Below are 20,338 nucleotides of genomic sequence, written 5' to 3'. Positions count from 1 at the left end.
AAGCCAAAGGGCTTTCAAGAGATGACAAAGAATAGTGTTGATAATGAAGTCTGTTCTTTTTTAAAATACATTTCCTGAGGGGCCTGAAAAACCGTTTAAATGCCTGTTTGTGCCAATAGTCAACCAACCTTAAGTTCTGATATAAGGCAAAATGTGTATGTATAATTATATAATTATAATAATTACGTAAGAATTGACAGATAGATAGAAAAATAGGTCAATAGATAGATCTTGTCTTTTTAAAAACAAGGATTATTTGTGACAGGAGAATTGCAGCTCATACCATTCCATGGAGGCCAGAGTCCAGGTCTGTGGCTGAGACTTGGGCTACTGATGTGCCTATTTCCGCCCCTTCAGGCACTGTCGCCTCATAGGTTGAAGACATGAAGAATGGGACGTTGTCATTGACATCTAGAGGAAAAAAACAGAGACATATGCACCAATTATCAAAAAGTCATCATAATCAGAATGCCAAAGTCCTCACAGCAAACAACATGAACCTTTTTCAGATACAATGTCTTGGTTGAATTAAAAAAATACACATATATATTAATTTTGTACAATGTAACAAATGTGAAAGAACAATTGCCAGAATGATGACTACAGAGACTTCGACCCAAGAGTTCACACATACAGATGAGTAATTTTTTTAATAACAGCACCACAGCTGTTTTATACATGTCACTTAAAGCAGAACATCTGATGAGCTTCCAGAGTCTTTTGTCTTCCTTCTCATTATATTCATTTTCCATGCCTCTGCTAAATAATGAGGATGATTTTTTCGCAGGATTGCGTCTTGAAGAGAAAAGCTTGGCTGTTTTAGCAATACTAAATAAATAAATAATAAAGGAGATGTAATTTAGGAACAGGAAGATAGAATAACTTGGGCCTACCTGTGAGATTGACGTATACAGTGGTAAAGGAAGCCAGAGGAACTGCAGCCACATTCTGTACCCTGACCCTCAGGGTGAAGAATCGCGTCGTCTCATAATCCAGAGGCTCGGCCACAAGGATAGAGGCAGACCCATCTCCTCGGTTGGGCTTGATGTAGAATCTCACTGGCATGTTAGTCTCTGGAACCTGTCCCTCCTCCAGATTATAGGTCACTCTGGGATCGCCAAGGGGGGATGTTGCCTTTATGGTCTAAGAACACATGAGCAAGAAAACCATGGCTTTGTGAACAACTCTCACAGAGCTCTCTGGAAGGTGACATCAGAATGTAGATAACAAAATCTGACTAAATGCTAGCAGAGCACAATACAATTGTTTTTATCTTTGAAAAACCCATTTCAGTGTAAGACCCAGAAAACATGAATGTATTCTGTGCGCCCTCCGATAACACTGTCATTTGACAATGTGGGAAATGTTCAAAACTTTAAAAAGGGCTGAATTTTATCTTTCGAGACAAAAATGGCAATGAGAAAAAGAAAACCTAAGGAATGCTTCCAATAATACACTTACACAGAAACTCAGGCTTAAATGTCTTGAGTGAAAAAGAGGCTATAATCTCAAGAAGACAGGTTTTCCTTCCTTGGACCACTTTTGATAGGTACTGACCACTGCAGACCGGGAACACCCAACAAGAGCTGCAGTTTTGGAGATGCTCTGACCCAGTTGTCTAGCTATCACAATTTGGCCCTTGTCAAAGTCGCTCAGATCCTTACGCTTGCCCATTTTTCCTGCTTCTAACACATCAACTTTGAGGACAAAATATTCACTTGCTGCCTAATATATCCCACCCACTGACAGGTGCCATGATAACAAGATTATCAGTGTTATTCACTTCACCTGTCAGTGGTCTTAATGTTATGGCTGATCGGTGTATATATATATACATATCCCTTCCTAGTAGTTAGCTTTTCCTTCTCTTTTTTTAAAGAGAATGTCATAAATCAATTAACCTCTGAATAAATTTCACTTTCAACAGCTCTTAAAAACACTTGCAAGATTCTTCCAAAGTGAAAACCAAGACCAGTCTTCTCCCCTTTGCACCTGGATCAAGCCCCAATGATATGAAAGACTTCTAGATGACATTTTCTCTCATTATCTCTGCTAAGATTTTGATTTACCATGCTAACTAAGGGCAGTGGCAGAAAACACCTTCTGAAAAGACTCCTAGAATGCTGAATAAAAGCAAATGACAGTGGGAAGTATATCTCTGTTCCACACACCTGACCGTGTAATGTTTCACCAATGGCTTTTGCAGACACCGTGCCATGCTAATTTGTTTCCCCTGTACACCCCCTTGCAGATCAGCCATGAGATGTTTATTGTGGCGGAAATATTTTGATGGCATGACAAATTACATTCTCAATGAAAACAGTATGACAATATTGTGCAGAACATAAATAATGGGATAGGTGCTAAAAAATACAAAATACGAAAGTGGTGATGTCGTACAAAACAACACAAAATAAATCACACATATGATGACCTAACAATACATGTGTCCCAGCAACGATGGCTCCCTATGACTGGCTTTTTTAATTGATCAGATCACAACTGCACCCAAAAGCTGGACACTAAGAGGAAAGTAATCATATGTACATTTTGTGGTGGTTAGTCACAAGATTCCTGATTTCCTTCTATGATATTTCATGGCATATTTGTGTTTCTTACTGTTACTGCCATACAATATGTTATACATGCTTGCTAATGAAAAAAAAAAAAGTGTTAGTACAGCTTATTGAGAAATAACAACACACAAGTCAGAAGACTTATTTAGCAACAATTGTCTTTCACCTCGTAACAATACGGTGGGAGGAAGCCATCAGGGCCAAAGGGGCTTGGGTAAGTAAAAGAGAAAGGCTTTACAGAAGGGATGAGAGGATGGTTCAGTGAGGTGTGACTGATGCATTCATTCCTCTTCTATCAAGGTCATGACTTTGCGCCAGGAAGGACGGCCTGTAACATCCACCTTAAAAGCTGAGCGGCTGCATTTTCCCTTAATAGTCCAGCAATTCCACTGTGATACACACCGCTGACCTACTTTCTCACCTTCACGACCTAAGTCACTTGAACGAAGCCGAGCTCATTCGTTCTGCATCAGCACACTGACTCAATAGCTAAATTCAGCTCGGACTGAAGTTTACTGCAAAATGAAACAGTGCAGAGCGGGGCAAGAAAGGTTAAAGAAACAGCTCTGAATGGTACATTTTAGGTAGAAAAAGGCAGAAAAAAAGAACATGGGCATTGAATGGAACTTCATCCATTCAAATTATATTATGCTTTCATGTTTGCTTCAAGTGCTTAAAAATGAGTCACACTAAAACGGGGCAATCTAAGAGTACTGTGGAAGCAAACACTGTATAAAGTAATAAGTAATAATTCAATAAATAAATACGTACAGTATTTAAAGGTGATTATCAGATTTCTGAGGTTAATAATGAAGGAAACGTTGTCCACGATTACTTTGATCCTTCTGCATGCTTTGTGTTTTACACATTTTTGGTGGCCGCAAATCCAGAAAATCAAACAAACATGCTCTCATGAATCAGAGTCAAATGTTCTATCCTAAACCAGGCTTCACATTCATCAAATTTACATGATTTGTTGACTCGTAACCAAAAAATTTAAAATGTTTTCCCTACTAAATGAATGATGGTGCGGTACATTTTACAGGGATTTAGGCAGGGCCATGTGAGCAACAGGAAGCCTTTGCAAACAATTGCATTTTTAATATCACCCAGATGTGAAGAGTCACTTAAATAGTGTGGAATACATTAAGCATAATCAACCATTCATCATTTCACCATGCTAACATTAACAATCAAACCTAATTTTGGAGAAATTAAGAGAAAGAAAAGCATGGGAACATTAATGGTATTGAGTTATACTTTCCAGGATTCAGTCTAGGTGGGTGGTGACAATAAGGGGGGAAATACCTGAAGAGAAAACAACAATGAAAAGCTCTTAGATGTTAGCTTCCAGCTGAGAGAAACCCTCCCACTGCCCAAGCTATAAAAGCTGCACGATCTAAAGCCCATGATACTTGTCCTTGTGGGACTTAGTGGAGCTCTGTTTTATTTTTATTTTTTTTATTTTTTTTTACTACTTTGCTTCCAGATTTGAGAAAATGAAGGATGAAAAGATTTGGTTAAATATTCATAACAGCATGGGTTCATTTAAATAATTAATTTAGATTATCTGTCGAAAAACATAAACTTGCCCGACCCCACAGCCCACCTTATTAATTTCTCTCTATGATTTATTAGGGAGTACCATGGCTAGTTAATGAAAATCATATTCCCATTATCTGGCGCATGCAAAGGAACTGGGGGCTCTTAATTATTTCCTCAAGGTTGCAATTACTGCATTTTGAATTCGCTAATTATCGTTTCTAGAGATGTTTCCACAATGAGACTGCTGATATTTAAATTTTTAATTAGGAGACCGAGAGATAGATAGATGGATAGGAAAGAAAGGGGGGGAGAAAAAAAAAGATGAATTGAATACTCACCAGACAACAAGGACCTTACAGTACTGCTAATTAATGCATTATGCTGTTTAACAAGACTAATTTGTATTTAGAGTTCTAAGGATAAATTACCCTGTGAAGACTCCCAAATCACAGAACATATTTGAACAGTCACATAATACAGTCATTCCTCACCCAGGGAGTAAATAATGTACTTAAAAAAACTATTACAGTAATTGTTTTAAAGTGTTTTTGTTCAAGTTATATTACTGGGAACATCCCTTAAGTGGGGTTTTCACTTTGGCTTAAATACAGTCTGATTTTTATTTTATTTTGGCAGTGACGCAATGTGACATGACTTTTCCCATGATCATTCCAATACTTACTAGGGTTATATGGTAATACATCATGTCTGTACTAGTGCATGCAGTCCCTAGCTTTTGCTCTATAAGGCATAAATCACTTACTGTACTTAGTGCCCCCCATTAACTTATCTTGTCAGAATAAGCCTTCCCCCTCATCTCTCTCCCCATGTTGGAAAATTCCTAATTGACAGTTCTTTACTAATGATCATGGAAGATGGAAAATCATGGAGAGCGTCCTTCAACCTCCCAGTAGAGCTGGCTCCCATGTTATCCAAACCAGCTAATTATGCCTAGATCATTCAAACCCAGGAGAAGCACGTTCACTCATCTAGGCTGACCTCATTCAGCAAGAGCTACAGCGATGTGGCAGCAGACCAAACCCTGACAACTTCAATCAAAACAGAAAATGCAGCCTTTCAAATGTTAAGCCGCTACATTATATTTGACTGCATCCCGTGTCTTGTTTATGAACGTACATGTGCACACCTCAGAGTAATTCCCCAAATACGGTCGGATGTACTTTGTTGCATATTAGGTAGCATTATGGCCAGAGCCAGAAAAGGAAACATGGATGCTTCAATCAGATCAGAAGCCTAATTCAAGGCTGTGTGAAATCTCACTGTAAGCCTGTCAACCAGCACTGAAATCATGCACATTCGTAGGGAATTACAGAAAATCCAAAACCAGCTAAGACAGGGAAGGGGGATGGCTAAGCAGTGGTAATTTTATGGTATTCAAGCATTCCAGAAAGGACATCAGAACTTCATGCAATCTGCAAGTCAATGAAACCTAACTGCCAAGGCAGGTGAGTTTACTGAGCTGAAAAGTGGTCAGGAAACATCCATTAGCCGGAATGTAAATGCACAGGAACACAATTACGTGTGTCTCGAGGGGACAGGGAGTTGAGTAGGCATGAGGTAGTCCAGCACAAACTGTGGCAGGAAGAGCAGTGTGGTCTTGTTTTTATAGAACTTGGACAGCCAAAAGCTAGTCTTTCAAGCAGCTCCTTTCCAAAATCCCTCAAATCTCCATTTAGCTCCCAGTGATGGCCTCCCAGAACACAATGTGTACCAGCCAAGTCAGAAATTGAATTAGCAATGATGAGAAATAATTTGATAATGCATAACGGTGTCTTGGAGCCTAAGCCGAAGAGAAGCCAACTCTAACGGCTTTCTCCATACTGTGAACTCCTCAATAGAAAACAACCAGAGACGTCATGGAGGACAGTGGAGGCCGCTCAAAGTACCTCCGCGAGAAAAAATGTACCAAACTCTTTATTTTTCCGCACAATGCCCACCCCCACCCTCCCCACTTCATAAATCATTTAAAAGACACAGGAAGGAAGCCCTGTAATTGCACTGAGGAAACAATAGACATATCTCACTAAATTATGAAGAAGAGTTTCTCATATTCTGGAAAACACTTCATTGATATGCAGATTCATGCATCTGCATCCAGTCGCACACAATGTAATTAGCAGATCATATTAACACTTCTAAATTTAAACAACAATCTACCTTAGTAATTACAGCTTGATGGCAGAGCTCAAGCTTAGCCTGGGCTGAGATTTCTATTTCTATTTAAACACAGTGTTTTAAAGTGGTTGAGAGCTTCGACAGGATCGGATGCAGAAGAGCCTTGACGAAACAGGGTATAAAATATGTAAAAAGCCCTGTGTGGATTACGGTCACATTTATTATCCGCTCCAGTCCGCCTACTGCCGAGATGTATGCTGTCAGGAAATGAATACCGTAATTAGGGATCTTTTCAATGCACAGACCAGGGCAATGAGAGACCATTATGAAGCTCTGAGTCTTTTATTTCACTGATGTGAGGGCAGCATTAGCACAGCATCTCAATGTCAAGTATAATTTAATCTATTCTTCATTTTGTGTTTTCTTGTCTTAAGCTATTATACCAAATATTAAAAATATAAAGCACTTTGTCGCCATTGTAAGTTCTGTCAAGTTTCGGGCGAAAAGCTTCTGAGCGTAACTCTCCCATCATGAAAAACACATCAGTGGAGCTCTCCAAAAAGGGATTTGCTTCTGGCTAATGAGTATCAGCTCAGTACTCAACCCTCACCCACCAAACCACAAACACATAAACACACACAAGCCCCATTGCTATTGCCCAAATAAAAGGTTTTGATGTTTCTACATCTAAACTCTAAATATTGGAAAAGGAAACTCACTTTGATAGTATTAACATTCAAGGAAAACATATCTGGGAGCAAAATGTATGATGTGCTTTCCTTAGTTATTTCAGATACATGTACTGAGCTTGTATACTCTGCACAATATTTAGCAACACCTAAAAAAGATGATGATATAGGGAAAGGATATATTCCTTCCAGGATACATTTTTCTTGATGAATCGACTGATATGATCTTGAAAAATAAAAAAAACTTAAATGTTTATGTGTAAAATATAAGAAATTAGGAAAGTCATGGAAGCAGTGTCTCCCAGCTCTTGTCCCTCATGGCCACAAACACTTCCAGGTTTACATTTATCCAGGAGGCCTCAAACTTACAAATTAATAAATAATAACCGCTATTTTAAGTAGTCTAATTTACATTAAGTTTCTTGATTCCCCACGTGTAACCTAGTAACTTAGTAACCACCCCAGACTGATAAAGTGTAATGTTAGAGGATCTCACAGTTCCTTACAATAAACTGGACAATCCCAAAGCATGCTGAACTACAGTGATGTAAAATAGGAAACATGTTTAAAATGAGCAAATGGATTGCAGTGATAAAGTGACCATCCAAACCCCTACCATTCCAGTAGTGTCCTCTTTGTAGAGTCCTTCTCTGTCCATCCAACGATCTGTAAATTCCCTAGACTTTACAGTGAAGGTTACCACTGTGGCACACATTCTACTGATGGACGGTGCATGTAGGGAGGGGTGTGAGAGATTGCAGAGAGTGTCCACATTCTTACCACAATTTTGGTGTCTCGAACAGTGTTTTCCGGGATGGTGACCCAGTATTCCGCCTTCTCCCATTGGGGGGGCTGGTTGTGGACGTTCGTGATGATCACTGTGAGATCCACAGAGCTGCTCCTGGCCCCCCCGTCTGTAGCTATGATTTGCTGAGTGATCCGCGAAGTCTAAGGAGGACAGAAAGACAGGGGTTGTGTTAAACCTCTGAGACAAGCTGCTTGAAAAGGTTCCCCTGTATTTAGATTGGGAAAATATGATGGCTCGCTGGCTTTTAGGGATGTAAGTCAACTCCAGGTCACAATTTAATTGTCCATTTGTGAAAATATTGATACATTGAATTCTGAATGGTGAAGAAGGTGTTTTGGTAAAGTCAGTCATATTAGAGTTAATTTGAAACATATATCTGAATATCCTTTGGCCCTAATTTAATTAAATCTATTTAATTAAAATGCTCACAACAAAATAGCAAGACTGATTGGTGCTGACTGGTTCTGATCTTTGGAAGGAATCCAAAAATTCAGTGTCAGTAAAAGTAATCGAGATTGTTCAACCCAGGCGGTGGCAAAAATTAAATATGAAAATTGTCACTAATTCTCTGGCAAAAGCCTCCGGTTTTAAAGGTGATATGTCTCAAAACATTCAAGAATTATAAGAGCAGATGGTTGCTTTGCTCAATCTAAACGTGCTTAAAATACACAGAATTTGCGTTCTCATATTCAAATAAATAGTTTAAAACACACAATTAGTACTTATTAGAAGTGGTTAAGAAATCGTCAAAGTACCTTTTAATGAAGGAATGTACAATACTGCCACATACCATTACTTTCAAGCTGGTTTGGAAGGAAATACATTTCTTAAAATAATAAAAAGGCAAACACGTTAATAGTGGAAAAAAAAATCTACTATGGATAATGTACTGGATCCTCAAAAGCAATACTGTAATGTAAATAATAAAAAAGGGCTTTTGGAGTCAGCAAAAAAAACAACTATAAAAAGCTCAGAAATGTGGCTTTTCTTGCAGGTCAGGTGGCTGGATGTTTCACAAGAAGCAAACTGAACACAAAATGTCTCCTGGAATGCAGCTGTAGATAACTTCACCTGACATCTCGTGGATTTCCAAAAATGATTTTATCTGACAAATGCGTGGTGGTAAGACATAGTGCTTGTGAAAACAAGTCTTAAACCTGGACCTACTTAAATGACCTATATTGAGATAATCTTACTATTTAAAGTAGTAGTAAAGTGGGTTCAGTTAGAGCAGCACTCAAAACACAGCTTAACGGCACACTGCCATTCCCCTGTCTGTCTCCCTCAGGCCTTGTCTGAAATGATCATTATCACAACCATGGAGACAACTTAAAAGCTAAAAGGTGTTGGATATGAAAAATGCATAAAAGATTAAATATGAGCAAAAGTTCACCTGAAACTTCAAAAAAAGAGGTTGGTAGTTCAAGCTGTTTTGTTCGAGGGTAAAGCCTATGAGTAAGATAAGCTTTCCTTGTAACACCTAATTGTCAATTTCCTCCATGATTCCAGATGGCTGGCATTTGGTTTTGATGGTTAACAATGAACCACAGTTATTATGGCTTCCTTAATAATTTAGCACAGCCATGGTGCTGTGGAGATCTTAAGCTCAATTTCCCTGTCCTTAAATTCTACGCGTGATAGGAAGCGAGTTCATGTCAAAGGCTGATTTTCACATTTTAGATAACCTACACAGATCTGTCAATGAAAAAAAATACTGACATTTCTTCAAAAATAAGCCACAAGTTAAAAAATAAATAAACCACACTGAAGCAACTAGCCACACAAAGAAAATGAAACATGTATACATTTCCAAGGGTTTGGTTTCAAATTCAAACAAAGATTCTACAATAAATAAAGACATAGTACTGTAACTCTGTGTGGGGTGAAAGACATGTCAGTCCGGGGATATAGGAAAGAATTTGCGAACAACAATTTTTTCCTAGCCCAGGTTTAAAGCACTGACTACACTTGTCCCATTACTATGTTCAGGCCACTACTCGGTTTCCTGAATACCTTACAGAGCAGGATATCCAACTCAGTAGGCAGTCTCGTAATCATTGTTCATAAGGGGGGTCATCATCCTGGCCGGGGTCCGTAATCAAAAAGGTTCTCATCCAAAGCGGGATCGTAGTCTGGTTTCTATTCTCCAGTAGATATTGCTTTTGCAGCATTCCTCACACCCTCCTGCACTTCCCCTCAGGGACCATGACCTGAGCTCTTAGAGGAGTGGCATAAAAGGGAGCCACACAGATGCGCCACAGGTGTGCGTCCCAGGCTGGTAACATTCCATACCAGCTGGCTCTGAGACGGAACTGAAAGAGCGAATGGCACTTCTCTACTAAATAATGCCCTTCTCGTACTACACCACATGGGGGGTCACAGTATGTACAACTGAAGTGGCTGAAAGTATTCCCACCTTTCATTTGAAACAATGTTGTTAAGTTTAGGCCGGGAATGTGTCAATTTCTGATTGGCCCTCCACTGATTTCTAGTGCCAGTACAATTGCCAGTGTATCCCTATTTCACCTAATGAACCACCCATGCAAAAGACACTACAAACATAGGTGAAATTGTGATTGTTGTGGAAGGAAACTATAATAAATGAAGCTGAAATATGGTCAAAGCTTCAAAGGTAGGCCTTTGACCTACCTACAATTTGCAAATGACAAACCTGTACCTTATCGTGTTTTAATTTTAAGTACATGGGTACAAATTTAAAATTTGAGATTTGTGCTGAAGCCTATGCCAAGAACGACAAAGGGAGTTGGTGAATTCTGACCTGGGAGATGGGATGCTGGACAAATATCCAGCCCGTGCTTGGGTTGATGTGGAAATAGGCAGGATGCTGGCGGGACAGGGAGTAGGTAATAGCTGCATTGGGCCCCTGGTCGTCATCATGGGCAGCAGCTCTCAGGAAACTGGTTCCTACAGGGGTGTCTTCCCTCAGGAAGTCTGAGAGGGCAGAGGTTAACACATTCACAACAGCACGTCTACAACTGCAGCCACACACAATATTTCTCAAATGACCTGTAATATGGGCTAATGTTTAAGAGACAGGAAATAATGCAAGGGTTGACATGGCACATGACCATATAATGTCCCATGGTTTTGGAATGCAGACGGCTTTTGATTTCAGTTCGTTGTCATTGAACTGAAATATAATCTGTGACCTGAAGATTTTAAAATCCAGAGCAATATCTCACCGGGCAGACCTAATTATTTCTATCAGTAACAATGCTCATAATAAACAAATTTAGTTCACAATAACTGTGAGTTGCATGTCTGCTTGTAGGCTTACATTGGTAACGGCTGTTCTCAAACTTCGGGTCATTGTCATTCTCATCAGCGATCAGGATGGTTATTTGGCAGATCCCAATGAGGGGCTCCTGTGCCATGTCAGTCGCAGTCACTGATAGTGTGTATTCCCTCTGCTTCTCCCGGTCGAAGCTCACCGTGGTGCTGATGACTCCTGGACCACCAAACAACAACAGAACACACAATGAACACACAATGAAGCACATCACATTCTCTGTGTTGGTAGCAGCAATATATGGTTTTGATTACTAAGTTTTTTCATTAAAAATGGGTATCCCCCATTTTTAAAAAAGAATCTTGGTAATCAAATTCAAATATCTAAGTATCCTTTGAAAAGAAAATTCATAGTGGCAAAAAAAGGGTATATCACCAAGCTGGACTTCATGTTTGCACCACAATACCATACATATCACCTTCCAATTGTGAAACACATGAATAGTTGGTTTCAAAGACATTGATAAGGACTAGTCTTGCACTACTCTACCTAAAATAACAGTCCAAGACTGTTGGATCTGTGAAACCAGACCCTAACACTCACTGTATCAGATTCAAATTCAAAACACAAACCAAAAATATGAATAATGTCAATTTAGTCTCATAAAATTTTGATCAACACACAATATCAATTATAACCAAATTGGCAACTATGTCATCTAAGACCATTTACTGCATTCTTGCTGTTTTTTCCATTGGAGTTATTTTCAGTCACTACCCTGTCAGTGCTGTGGCATTTGCCAACACTGTAGACACCTGTCAGTTCAGGTTTGCTCCCAGAGGAGAGTGAAGTCGCGCACGTGCCTGTGGGGGGAATGAAATGCATTACCTGTATCTGGGTCGATGGCAAAACCTGACGTAGTGCCATCGCGGTGCATGATTCCGTACTTGACCTCTCCATTGACTCCTATGTCCGCGTCGTGCGCTTCCACCCGAAGCACAAAGGTTCCCGGCGGTTGGTTTTCCAAGACCCAGGCGTTCACACTGTAAGTGTGGCACTAAAGGCAAAGAAACACATACAATCCCCATGGAGAGTTCAGGCTGCAAAATGGATATAAGTGCCTTGTGTGTGTACGGTGGCAGCAATCCGGAGCTAAGCTTCAGACATTTGCCTGAGAAATCTCAAAAAAAAAAAAAAAGAAGACGCCTGACATCTCTACTCTGGGGAATGTTAAGTTCAGTCTGCAGACGCCTGAAGACTTGTTACAAGTGTCAGGAGAGCTATATATATATTAAAAAAAAGAGTCTTATCAATCTTTAATCTAACATACACTGTAGAAATCTTTGCACGGAATAATACAAAAAACATGTTTAAAAAAATTTAAGTAATAGAGAGTGGTGGAGTTAAAAAAAAAATGTTCTCAACTGTACTCTCTGAGACTTGAGCTGCAATATCAGGGGATGTCAAGCTTCTGTCCTACTAGGCCACAGGGTCTTTTGGTTTTCTTCACAGTTTTAACTATTGGATTCACTGGATCTGATTTATATTCCCAGTTATACCTTAACATTTTCCAGGCCGTTGAAAAAATGCTCTCAATTCAAGTTACCCTTGAATCATTCCGAGGCTTGAAGAGGAGGGCTAAAGTGGCCTAATGAATCAAAGGTTTAGGTCAATTAAGTTATTGAAAGTTTCAAAGCTGGAAAACACAGTCACAGCTCAGGGATTGACCCTGTACTACATGAAGGTATGCTGCAGTGAGACACAAATTGATTTTTGTAGGTATTTCCGTGAGTTGCTTTTATGTGCTGCCAACAAAATGTACAGTGTACAAAGGCAAAGGTAGGCCTCTAACTTAAAGTGCTTCTCTAAAGTCTTGTTTAATGAAGAAAGAAAATTCCACAATCCCTCTTAACCTAAACGACGCCAGGCTGGTGAACATGAAGAACCTCATTCATTTACAGTGGTTGTCGTGGAAACGGAATAAGACCCACAATTCCCTCCGCACTTAATGCCGGATAGACCGGCTGCAGGGTACATTTTTGTTGTACAACTTGTACATTGTGAACTTTATAAAAATCAATACTCATTCACAAAATCACATACAGATTCCAATTTTACACATGAAACACATACTAAACCAGTTCTACAGCTGCAACTGTAGTGAAAAAATGTTCTATTTTGTTGTAACTGTTTTCAGCAAATGTCTGTATTCAAGGCAAATTTGAGTTTATCAAACAGTAAGAAAAGCAAGAAAAATACAGTGTATTGTGTCAGGAAGAATCAATCTTTGGCCAGACAGACAGTCACTTTTAGAAAGTGTGCATGAATGGTATATAAGAAACGTTTATGTACATTAATCAGTTAATGTTAGTTCATTATTGTTTCAGTGGCAAGAATGGAAATAATAGAAATTCTAAACAAATTATCTCACTACAGTTGCAACTGTGTAACCAGTGCAGTATGTGTTTTCGTGGGTAAAAATTGAATCTGTAGGTGATCATGTGCATGAGTATTTTCTATAATGTTTATAATGTGTAAGTGTACAAAAAGAAAACCACAGACATGTGCACTACATGAGTATGATTCAATCAGTGTGCTGTGTTACCTCCTCAAAGACTGGCTTGTTGTTGTTGATGTCGTTGATGCCCACAATGACCTGGGCAGTACTGCTGAGGGCCTGGGGTCCCCCAGAAGAGTTGTCATCTGTGGCTGTAATGTTGAGGATGTACTGGGGTCCTCTGAGCCTGGGTAAGGGACTCTTACGCAGTTTGATAATACCTACAAGTGACACATGAAGAAATCAAATTGTGTTTGTTTTACAGGTCAGCTAAAATGCTGACACTGTCATATTTAAATTGCAACATTTTATCATTATAGTTCAAATCATAAAGCTACACTAAAAGATGGTCAGTATGGTCATTGAGCACAAAAACACATTTACCACCATGCAAAATATGCTAAATATATTTTCCCTAATAAGAAAGCAAAATAAGGTGTACATGTCTCATCTCAGGGCTAATCTGAGGGTACCTTACACTTTTATTTTCAAATTTGTTACATCAAGATTTATTTATTTTTTAAGAAAGAAAGGTTTACATTCAGCATGGTGAATTTTAGTTGTTTTTTAATTCAATCCTACATATACAGTGAGGGAAAAAAGTATTTGATTCCCTGCTGATTTTGTACGTTTGCCCACTGACAAAGAAATGATCAGTCTATAATTTTAATGGTAGGTGTATTTTAACAGTGAGAGACAGAATAACAACAAAAAAATCCAGAAAAACGCATTTCAAAAAAGTTATAAATTGATTTGCATGTTAATGAGGGAAATAAGTATTTGATCCCCTATCAATCAGCAAGATTTCTGGCTCCCAGGTGTCTTTTATACAGGTAACGAGCTGAGATTAGGAGCACTCTCTTAAAGGGAGTGCTCCTAATCTCAGCTCGTTACCTGTATAAAAGACACCTGTCCACAGAAGCAATCAATCAATCAGATTCCAAACTCTCCACCATGGCCAAGACCAAAGAGCTGTCCAAGGATGTCAGGGACAAGATTGTAGACCTACACAAGGCTGGAATGGGCTACAAGACCATCGCCAAGCAGCTTGGTGAGAAGGTGACAACAGTTGGTGCGATTATTCGCAAATGGAAGAAACACAAAATAACTGTCAGTCTCCCTCGGTCTGGGGCTCCATGCAAGATCTCACCTCGTGGAGTTTCAATGATCACGAGAACGGTGAGGAATCAGCCCAGAACTACACGGGAGGATCTTGTTAATGATCTCAAGGCAGCTGGGACCATAGTCACCAAGAAAACAATTGGTAAGACACTACGCCTTGAAGGACTGAAATCCTGCAGCGTCCGCAAGGTCCCCCTGCTCAAGAAAGCACATGTACAGGTCCGTCTGAAGTTTGCCAATGAACATCTGAATGATTCAGAGGAGAACTGGGTGAAAGTGTTGTGGTCAGATGAGACCAAAATCAAACTCAACTCGCCGTGTTTGGAGGAGGAGGAATGACCCCAAGAACACCATCCCCACCGTCAAACATGGAGGTGGAAACATTATGCTTTGGGGGTGTTTTTCTGCTAAGGGGACAGGACAACTGCACCGCATCAAAGGGACGATGGACGGGGCCATGTACCGTCAAATCTTGGGTGAGAACCTCCTTCCCTCAGCCAGGGCATTGAAAATGGGTCATGGTTGGGTATTCCAGCATGACAATGACCCAAAACACACAGCCAAGGCAACAAAGGAGTGGCTCAAGAAGAAGCACATTAAGGTCCTGGAGTGGCCTAGCCAGTTTCCAGACCTTAATCCCATAGAAAATCTGTGGAGGGAGCTGAAGGTTCGAGTTGCCAAACGTCAGCCTCGAAACCTTAATGACTTGGAGAGGATCTGCAAAGAGGAGTGGGACAAAATCCCTCCTGAGATGTGTGCAAACCTGGTGGCTAACTACAAGAAACGTCTGACCTCTGTGATTGCCAACAAGGGTTTTGCCACCAAGTACTAAGTCGAAGGGGTCAAATACTTATTTCCCTCATTAACATGCAAATCAATTTATAACTTTTTTGAAATGCGTTTTTCTGGATATTTTTGTTGTTGTTCTGTTCTGCACTGTTAAAATACACCTACCATTAAAATTATAGACTGATAATTTCTTTGTCAGTGGGCAAACGTACAAAATCAGCAGGGGATCAAATACTTTTTTCAATCACTGTACAATGTTGTCAGATATTTCTGAAATTATAAATTCACACAATGTGTGTGTGAACATAGCCTACTACTTCACTTAAATCTTATACTGCAAAATAATAGTCACATATTTAAGGTAATTTTATTCCCCTACACTTCACATTTTAGCCCACTGCACAAGTCTGAGAATTCACACTGCGCCATTACTTCACGTCCACAACCCTTTTTAACACACTCCGCTGTTCATCACTCTCAATCTAACACACGTTAATATTTCATATCCACCGAGTGGGCTTCTGCTTCAGAAGAAGGTTTACAAAAAACCCACAAAAGAAAATATTGACTATGAAGGGAAAATATTTGCCTTTATACAACATCCTTTACAATCTAGTACAACACAATCCCGTGCTGTGGGTCTTTGATGCATTTCCCCTCGCAACTGCGGCAGAAATAAATAAATAAGAGAATGAAATAAACAAATAAATAAAATAAAGCTGCTAACTCTTTGAAGTGACAACTTTTCACAATTTAACAGTGACGAAGCCAGAGGCCATCTGTTTTGTTGGCCTGTAATAAGCTGAATCTGGGAGCAGTAGTGCAGAGGCTCTGATAAGGGAGAGAAGCTTAACATAAGGCATGCTTCCTCCTTTCAGGCAATGGCACTTGTAAACAAATGATAACCACAGATCGCAGACAAATATAACCTTGACTGTCAAAAGTACACAGGTTTATTTAAACGTCTGCGAGTGTGTGAGCTAAAACAACAACAAAAAACACATTCTGCTTCTTGTTTTGTTTCATTCCCATCCATGTAAACACAGCACATGTACACAGGAGTGCTATAAAATACCTTCATCAAGCTCTACTTAGGCACTCCATTCTGATCTAAGCTTCAGTTGTTTCTGTTATCAACAAAAGCCAGTCTACTAATTGAAACCTTCATGCATGGCTACCTTGGTTAACGTCCAGTAGGATTTGTACATGTTTTGCACTTTTCCTTTAGTAAAACCCTGTAGGAAGCGTGAAAATTGTGGTAATTTTGTTAAGCTAGACTAGCATAAGGGAATTGCTATGTGGGGCTTGCTGAGTTGGACTGCTCACCTTTATGGCTGTCCAGTTCAAAGTTACTGTCCTCATTGCCGCCCGTTATTGCGTATGTCACTGCATCTCCATCTGGGTCCTTTGCGTGGACTATGGCCACCAGCGTATCAGGACCAGCATCTTCAGAGAGGAACGTCTTGTAGCTGAGAAAGGCAGGAAGAAAACAACATTTAATTTGGGTTGCAATATCAAGACTCTTTTATTCGCACTGAGATAACCCACATTAAGCATACAGGTCAAAGTTTAAATGCTTGTCCTAAACACTCAAATAAACTAAATTCTTAGTGCCTTTTCGATGCTTTAATCTGATTGATTATGGATTGATACGTAACAATTGCCTGTTGTTTCCCACTACTTCAATTCTGCATCTGAAAACATACATCTATTTTTAGTCTCCTTTGCATGTCCCGTGACTTCCCGAAGTAATGACATTTTCACTTTTTTATTGACTTTATTAACCAATTTAAAACAAAGAAATCACATTAACATTCTCATACACAGCCTGCGAGAAAACAGGAGCCTCGTCGTTGACGTTGGCCATGCGGATTCGCACCGACGCTGTCCCGGTCCTGGATGGATGCCCCTTGTCCACGGCCACCACCACGAACTCATACAGGTGATTGACACGTTCGTAGTCCAGCTGATGCCTGGGACTGATGACACCCTGGGGCGTGATGTCAAAGTCAATGCTCTTGATGAAGTAGGAGATCTCGGAGTTCTGGCCCGTGTCACAGTCTCTCGCCAGCACTAGTCAAGAGAAGACAAAGTCATAATTACAAGCAAATCCGCAGAGACAGATAAGTGAGGAAACCCAAACAAAACAGAAGAGGAAACACTGGACACGTCAGGACAGAGATGGGAATTCAAAACACTGCTGAGTTCTCAATTGCCACTTCGGTTCCCAGACAATCTCTTCAACATCTGATTCCAGTTACACCCATAACATAAGGCCTCAGCTGTTTTGCTCTGTCCTTGACAGAGAGCAGGTTTCACTGTAAGTTGTGGACCTCTTTTCAAAACAGAATCCAAGACGAATATCAGCATGTGCGTTCAAGCATAGATGATGACACCATATCAGATATTGAAGTTTACCTTAAAAATGTAAATGAATGGCCTTAGTCATCAGCTTGTTCTTCAAAGACTCGTCTAGGCTTAAAAATAGGTAATTTTATCATGATTTATGTGAAAATTAATTGGGTGATTAGTGGCTTTTTAAAATTATTATACCTATTATACCTAGAGGTAAATTAGGAAACATTATTTCACATGTTTTTCCATGCATAATAGATGTTTTGGGAGTTTAGTTTTGTTTGTAATCATTATATGGCACGCATTGTGTTGATTTACTGTTAAATTGCTTTATTTTCCTTTATAATTGGGGTGAATAATTGTGCATACATACATAATATGATGTATTATGTAGTTTCACTGTTACATGGCTGTATCTTCCTTGCTCAATTATCGCATGTGACTTTGGCCTATATACTGTATATAGTTGTTGTTGCAATCCCTGAAAGTATACTTTAATTGTAAATACAGTACGGTTATGTAAAAAAAAATGTTTTGAAGGAAAAAACTGGTGGGCTGTCATACTTAGCATAGAGCCATGATGCGGAAAATTATGTTTCTTGTATATCCTATGGGTCCCAGAAGAGGATGCTTCTCTGTTATCTCTGCTCCCTACAGTATCTTTTCGGGAGCTCACTAGCAAGAGCCCTTTCATTTCCACCCGCGCCTGCTGGATTTGTACAGTAAGTGCTTTTTTAATTAAGTACTCTGTCATGTTAAAGGAGTCAATATTAATTAAAACTATGTTGGGAGGCCAATTCTTTATTTGATAAATTTAAGGGCCCATCTGTTGAAACCGCGGAGAAGCTGGTGTTGACTCTCGCAGATCAAAAGTAAACTTCAAGAAGGGTTTGCTGTCATTAGGCAGAGAGCCAGAGCTCGTGCCAAATCTAGAGGCCTTGCTTCATTATACCACTGGCAAGCTGTCATCAGCTCAAGCCAACACAGTCATTTGGTTCATGCAGATGAAGGCCCTAATCTCCAAGGCAAATATCTAGTTCAGTTCACGCAGATGTGGCTGCACACAGACCCTCTACGGAGACAGCAGGGAACTTGTTGCGGAGGGATGCGGTGAAGGCTTAAGGATAGGATTCAAACAGAAGGTTCATTAAAAATACACAGGCTAATATAATATCACTTCAGGCTACCTATTACCATTTTTAATGCATGTGCTATAAAAATTGGAGTCACAGTGGAAACTAAATTAAACATAGGAATCTTATGCGTGGGGGCTTTATACTTTACTAAATCCTTTCTGAACTTTTTGCTTGATAATTGGAGTGTGTTTTCAAATCAGTCCCCAGTAGCTCATATTAAGAGCTTTACCCAATTTACAGTCTAATCCAGACTTAAGGTAAATAACAATAATAATCTTTTTTCTTTCTCTCTCTCTCACTAGTCAGAACGGCTGTTTTTGTTTTTTTTAATGCTTGCTACACATTTGATAAACAAATGGTGTCTACAGCTGACTGCCAATTTTACCTCCCAGATCACCTGGCACATGCTTATCCTGAGGCCTAGATTAAGGTTTCATGTTACAATCTAAAAAAACAAAAGAGAAAACTAAACTCTGTATGTTCTATATACACAGGCAGACAGATATGGTACAGCAAAAATTGAGGAAAAAAAGTATTGTTTCTTAAAACTGGCCAAAATTAATGTGATGATAAAATATTGAAAGCATTTTAATATAAGTTGGTCTGATTCTGAAACTACACTTCCAAATGAACTACAGTCAGCAAGTATGGATCAACCTTCAGCACTTAAAAAAGACTAGTACTCCAAAATATTAATGCATAAATGTAAGAATATTAATTATTCTGTATAATCCCTAACAACCACTCGTTATCTGAAAAGGTGCCATGGCCTCATTGTTGTTACAATACAGTAATATATTCTTATTAGCTGTATAATTCATTGTAGAGCATAAAAATTACAGCTGCCACCTTAAACAACAAAAACGGAAACAAACGAAGAACGTGCTTTATGTGATTAAAAAAAAAGGCTGTAATACTGAAACTGCTGCCATTAATGACAATTATGAATCTCTTTGAAGCACCAACTAAGTAGATAGGGACAATGCAGTTTAAAGTTATGCACATTTAGAATATCTCTAATCTTTTTTGTTTTGAATTATTTGGATGGTTTTCTCAGTTTATACTTTAACATGTGGTACATTTCACTTTTTAATCATAATGTTTCCAGTCGCATTCTTACAATTTGCATGAGCTTTGGTTGCACGTCATTTCATTATACATCACAAATCTGTACTTATTTATTTATTAATCTACTTACACACATCTTGTTCAAGTGTGACAAAATGTCCATTAAAGCAAAACCGCTCACAAGATAATTGTAGCCTTTGTGAAAGCATACTACATCAATCAGAACACTTACCAGAGAAATCGTTTACCTCTCGGCAGTACACTAAAATGACATTTTTATCTGAAGACCATCGCACACCTGAGAAAC

The 20,338-nt window shown here is 39.2% G+C and overlaps 1 protein-coding gene across 1 annotated transcript in view; it reads right to left on the bottom strand.

Annotated features, from left to right (window-relative positions):
- Positions 1-20,338, bottom strand: part of LOC136760498 (neural-cadherin) — a 107,029-nt gene that overhangs the window by 26,737 nt on the left and 59,954 nt on the right. Inside the window, exons 6-14 of the mRNA XM_066715932.1 lie at positions 17,296-17,545; positions 16,799-16,941; positions 13,610-13,782; positions 11,893-12,061; positions 11,053-11,223; positions 10,534-10,706; positions 7,727-7,894; positions 894-1,143; positions 284-411 (exon numbers count right to left, since the gene is read on the bottom strand). Coding sequence (XP_066572029.1) covers positions 284-411; positions 894-1,143; positions 7,727-7,894; positions 10,534-10,706; positions 11,053-11,223; positions 11,893-12,061; positions 13,610-13,782; positions 16,799-16,941; positions 17,296-17,545 — 1,625 coding nt within the window. The remainder of the gene's footprint in view (positions 1-283; positions 412-893; positions 1,144-7,726; positions 7,895-10,533; positions 10,707-11,052; positions 11,224-11,892; positions 12,062-13,609; positions 13,783-16,798; positions 16,942-17,295; positions 17,546-20,338) is intronic.

The sequence above is a fragment of the Amia ocellicauda genome, chromosome 10, assembly GCF_036373705.1.
Source record: "Amia ocellicauda isolate fAmiCal2 chromosome 10, fAmiCal2.hap1, whole genome shotgun sequence".
NCBI lineage: Eukaryota > Metazoa > Chordata > Actinopteri > Amiiformes > Amiidae > Amia > Amia ocellicauda.
The sequence above is the reverse complement of the archived record's forward strand: the minus strand, read 5'-3'. Positions and strand labels throughout refer to the sequence as shown.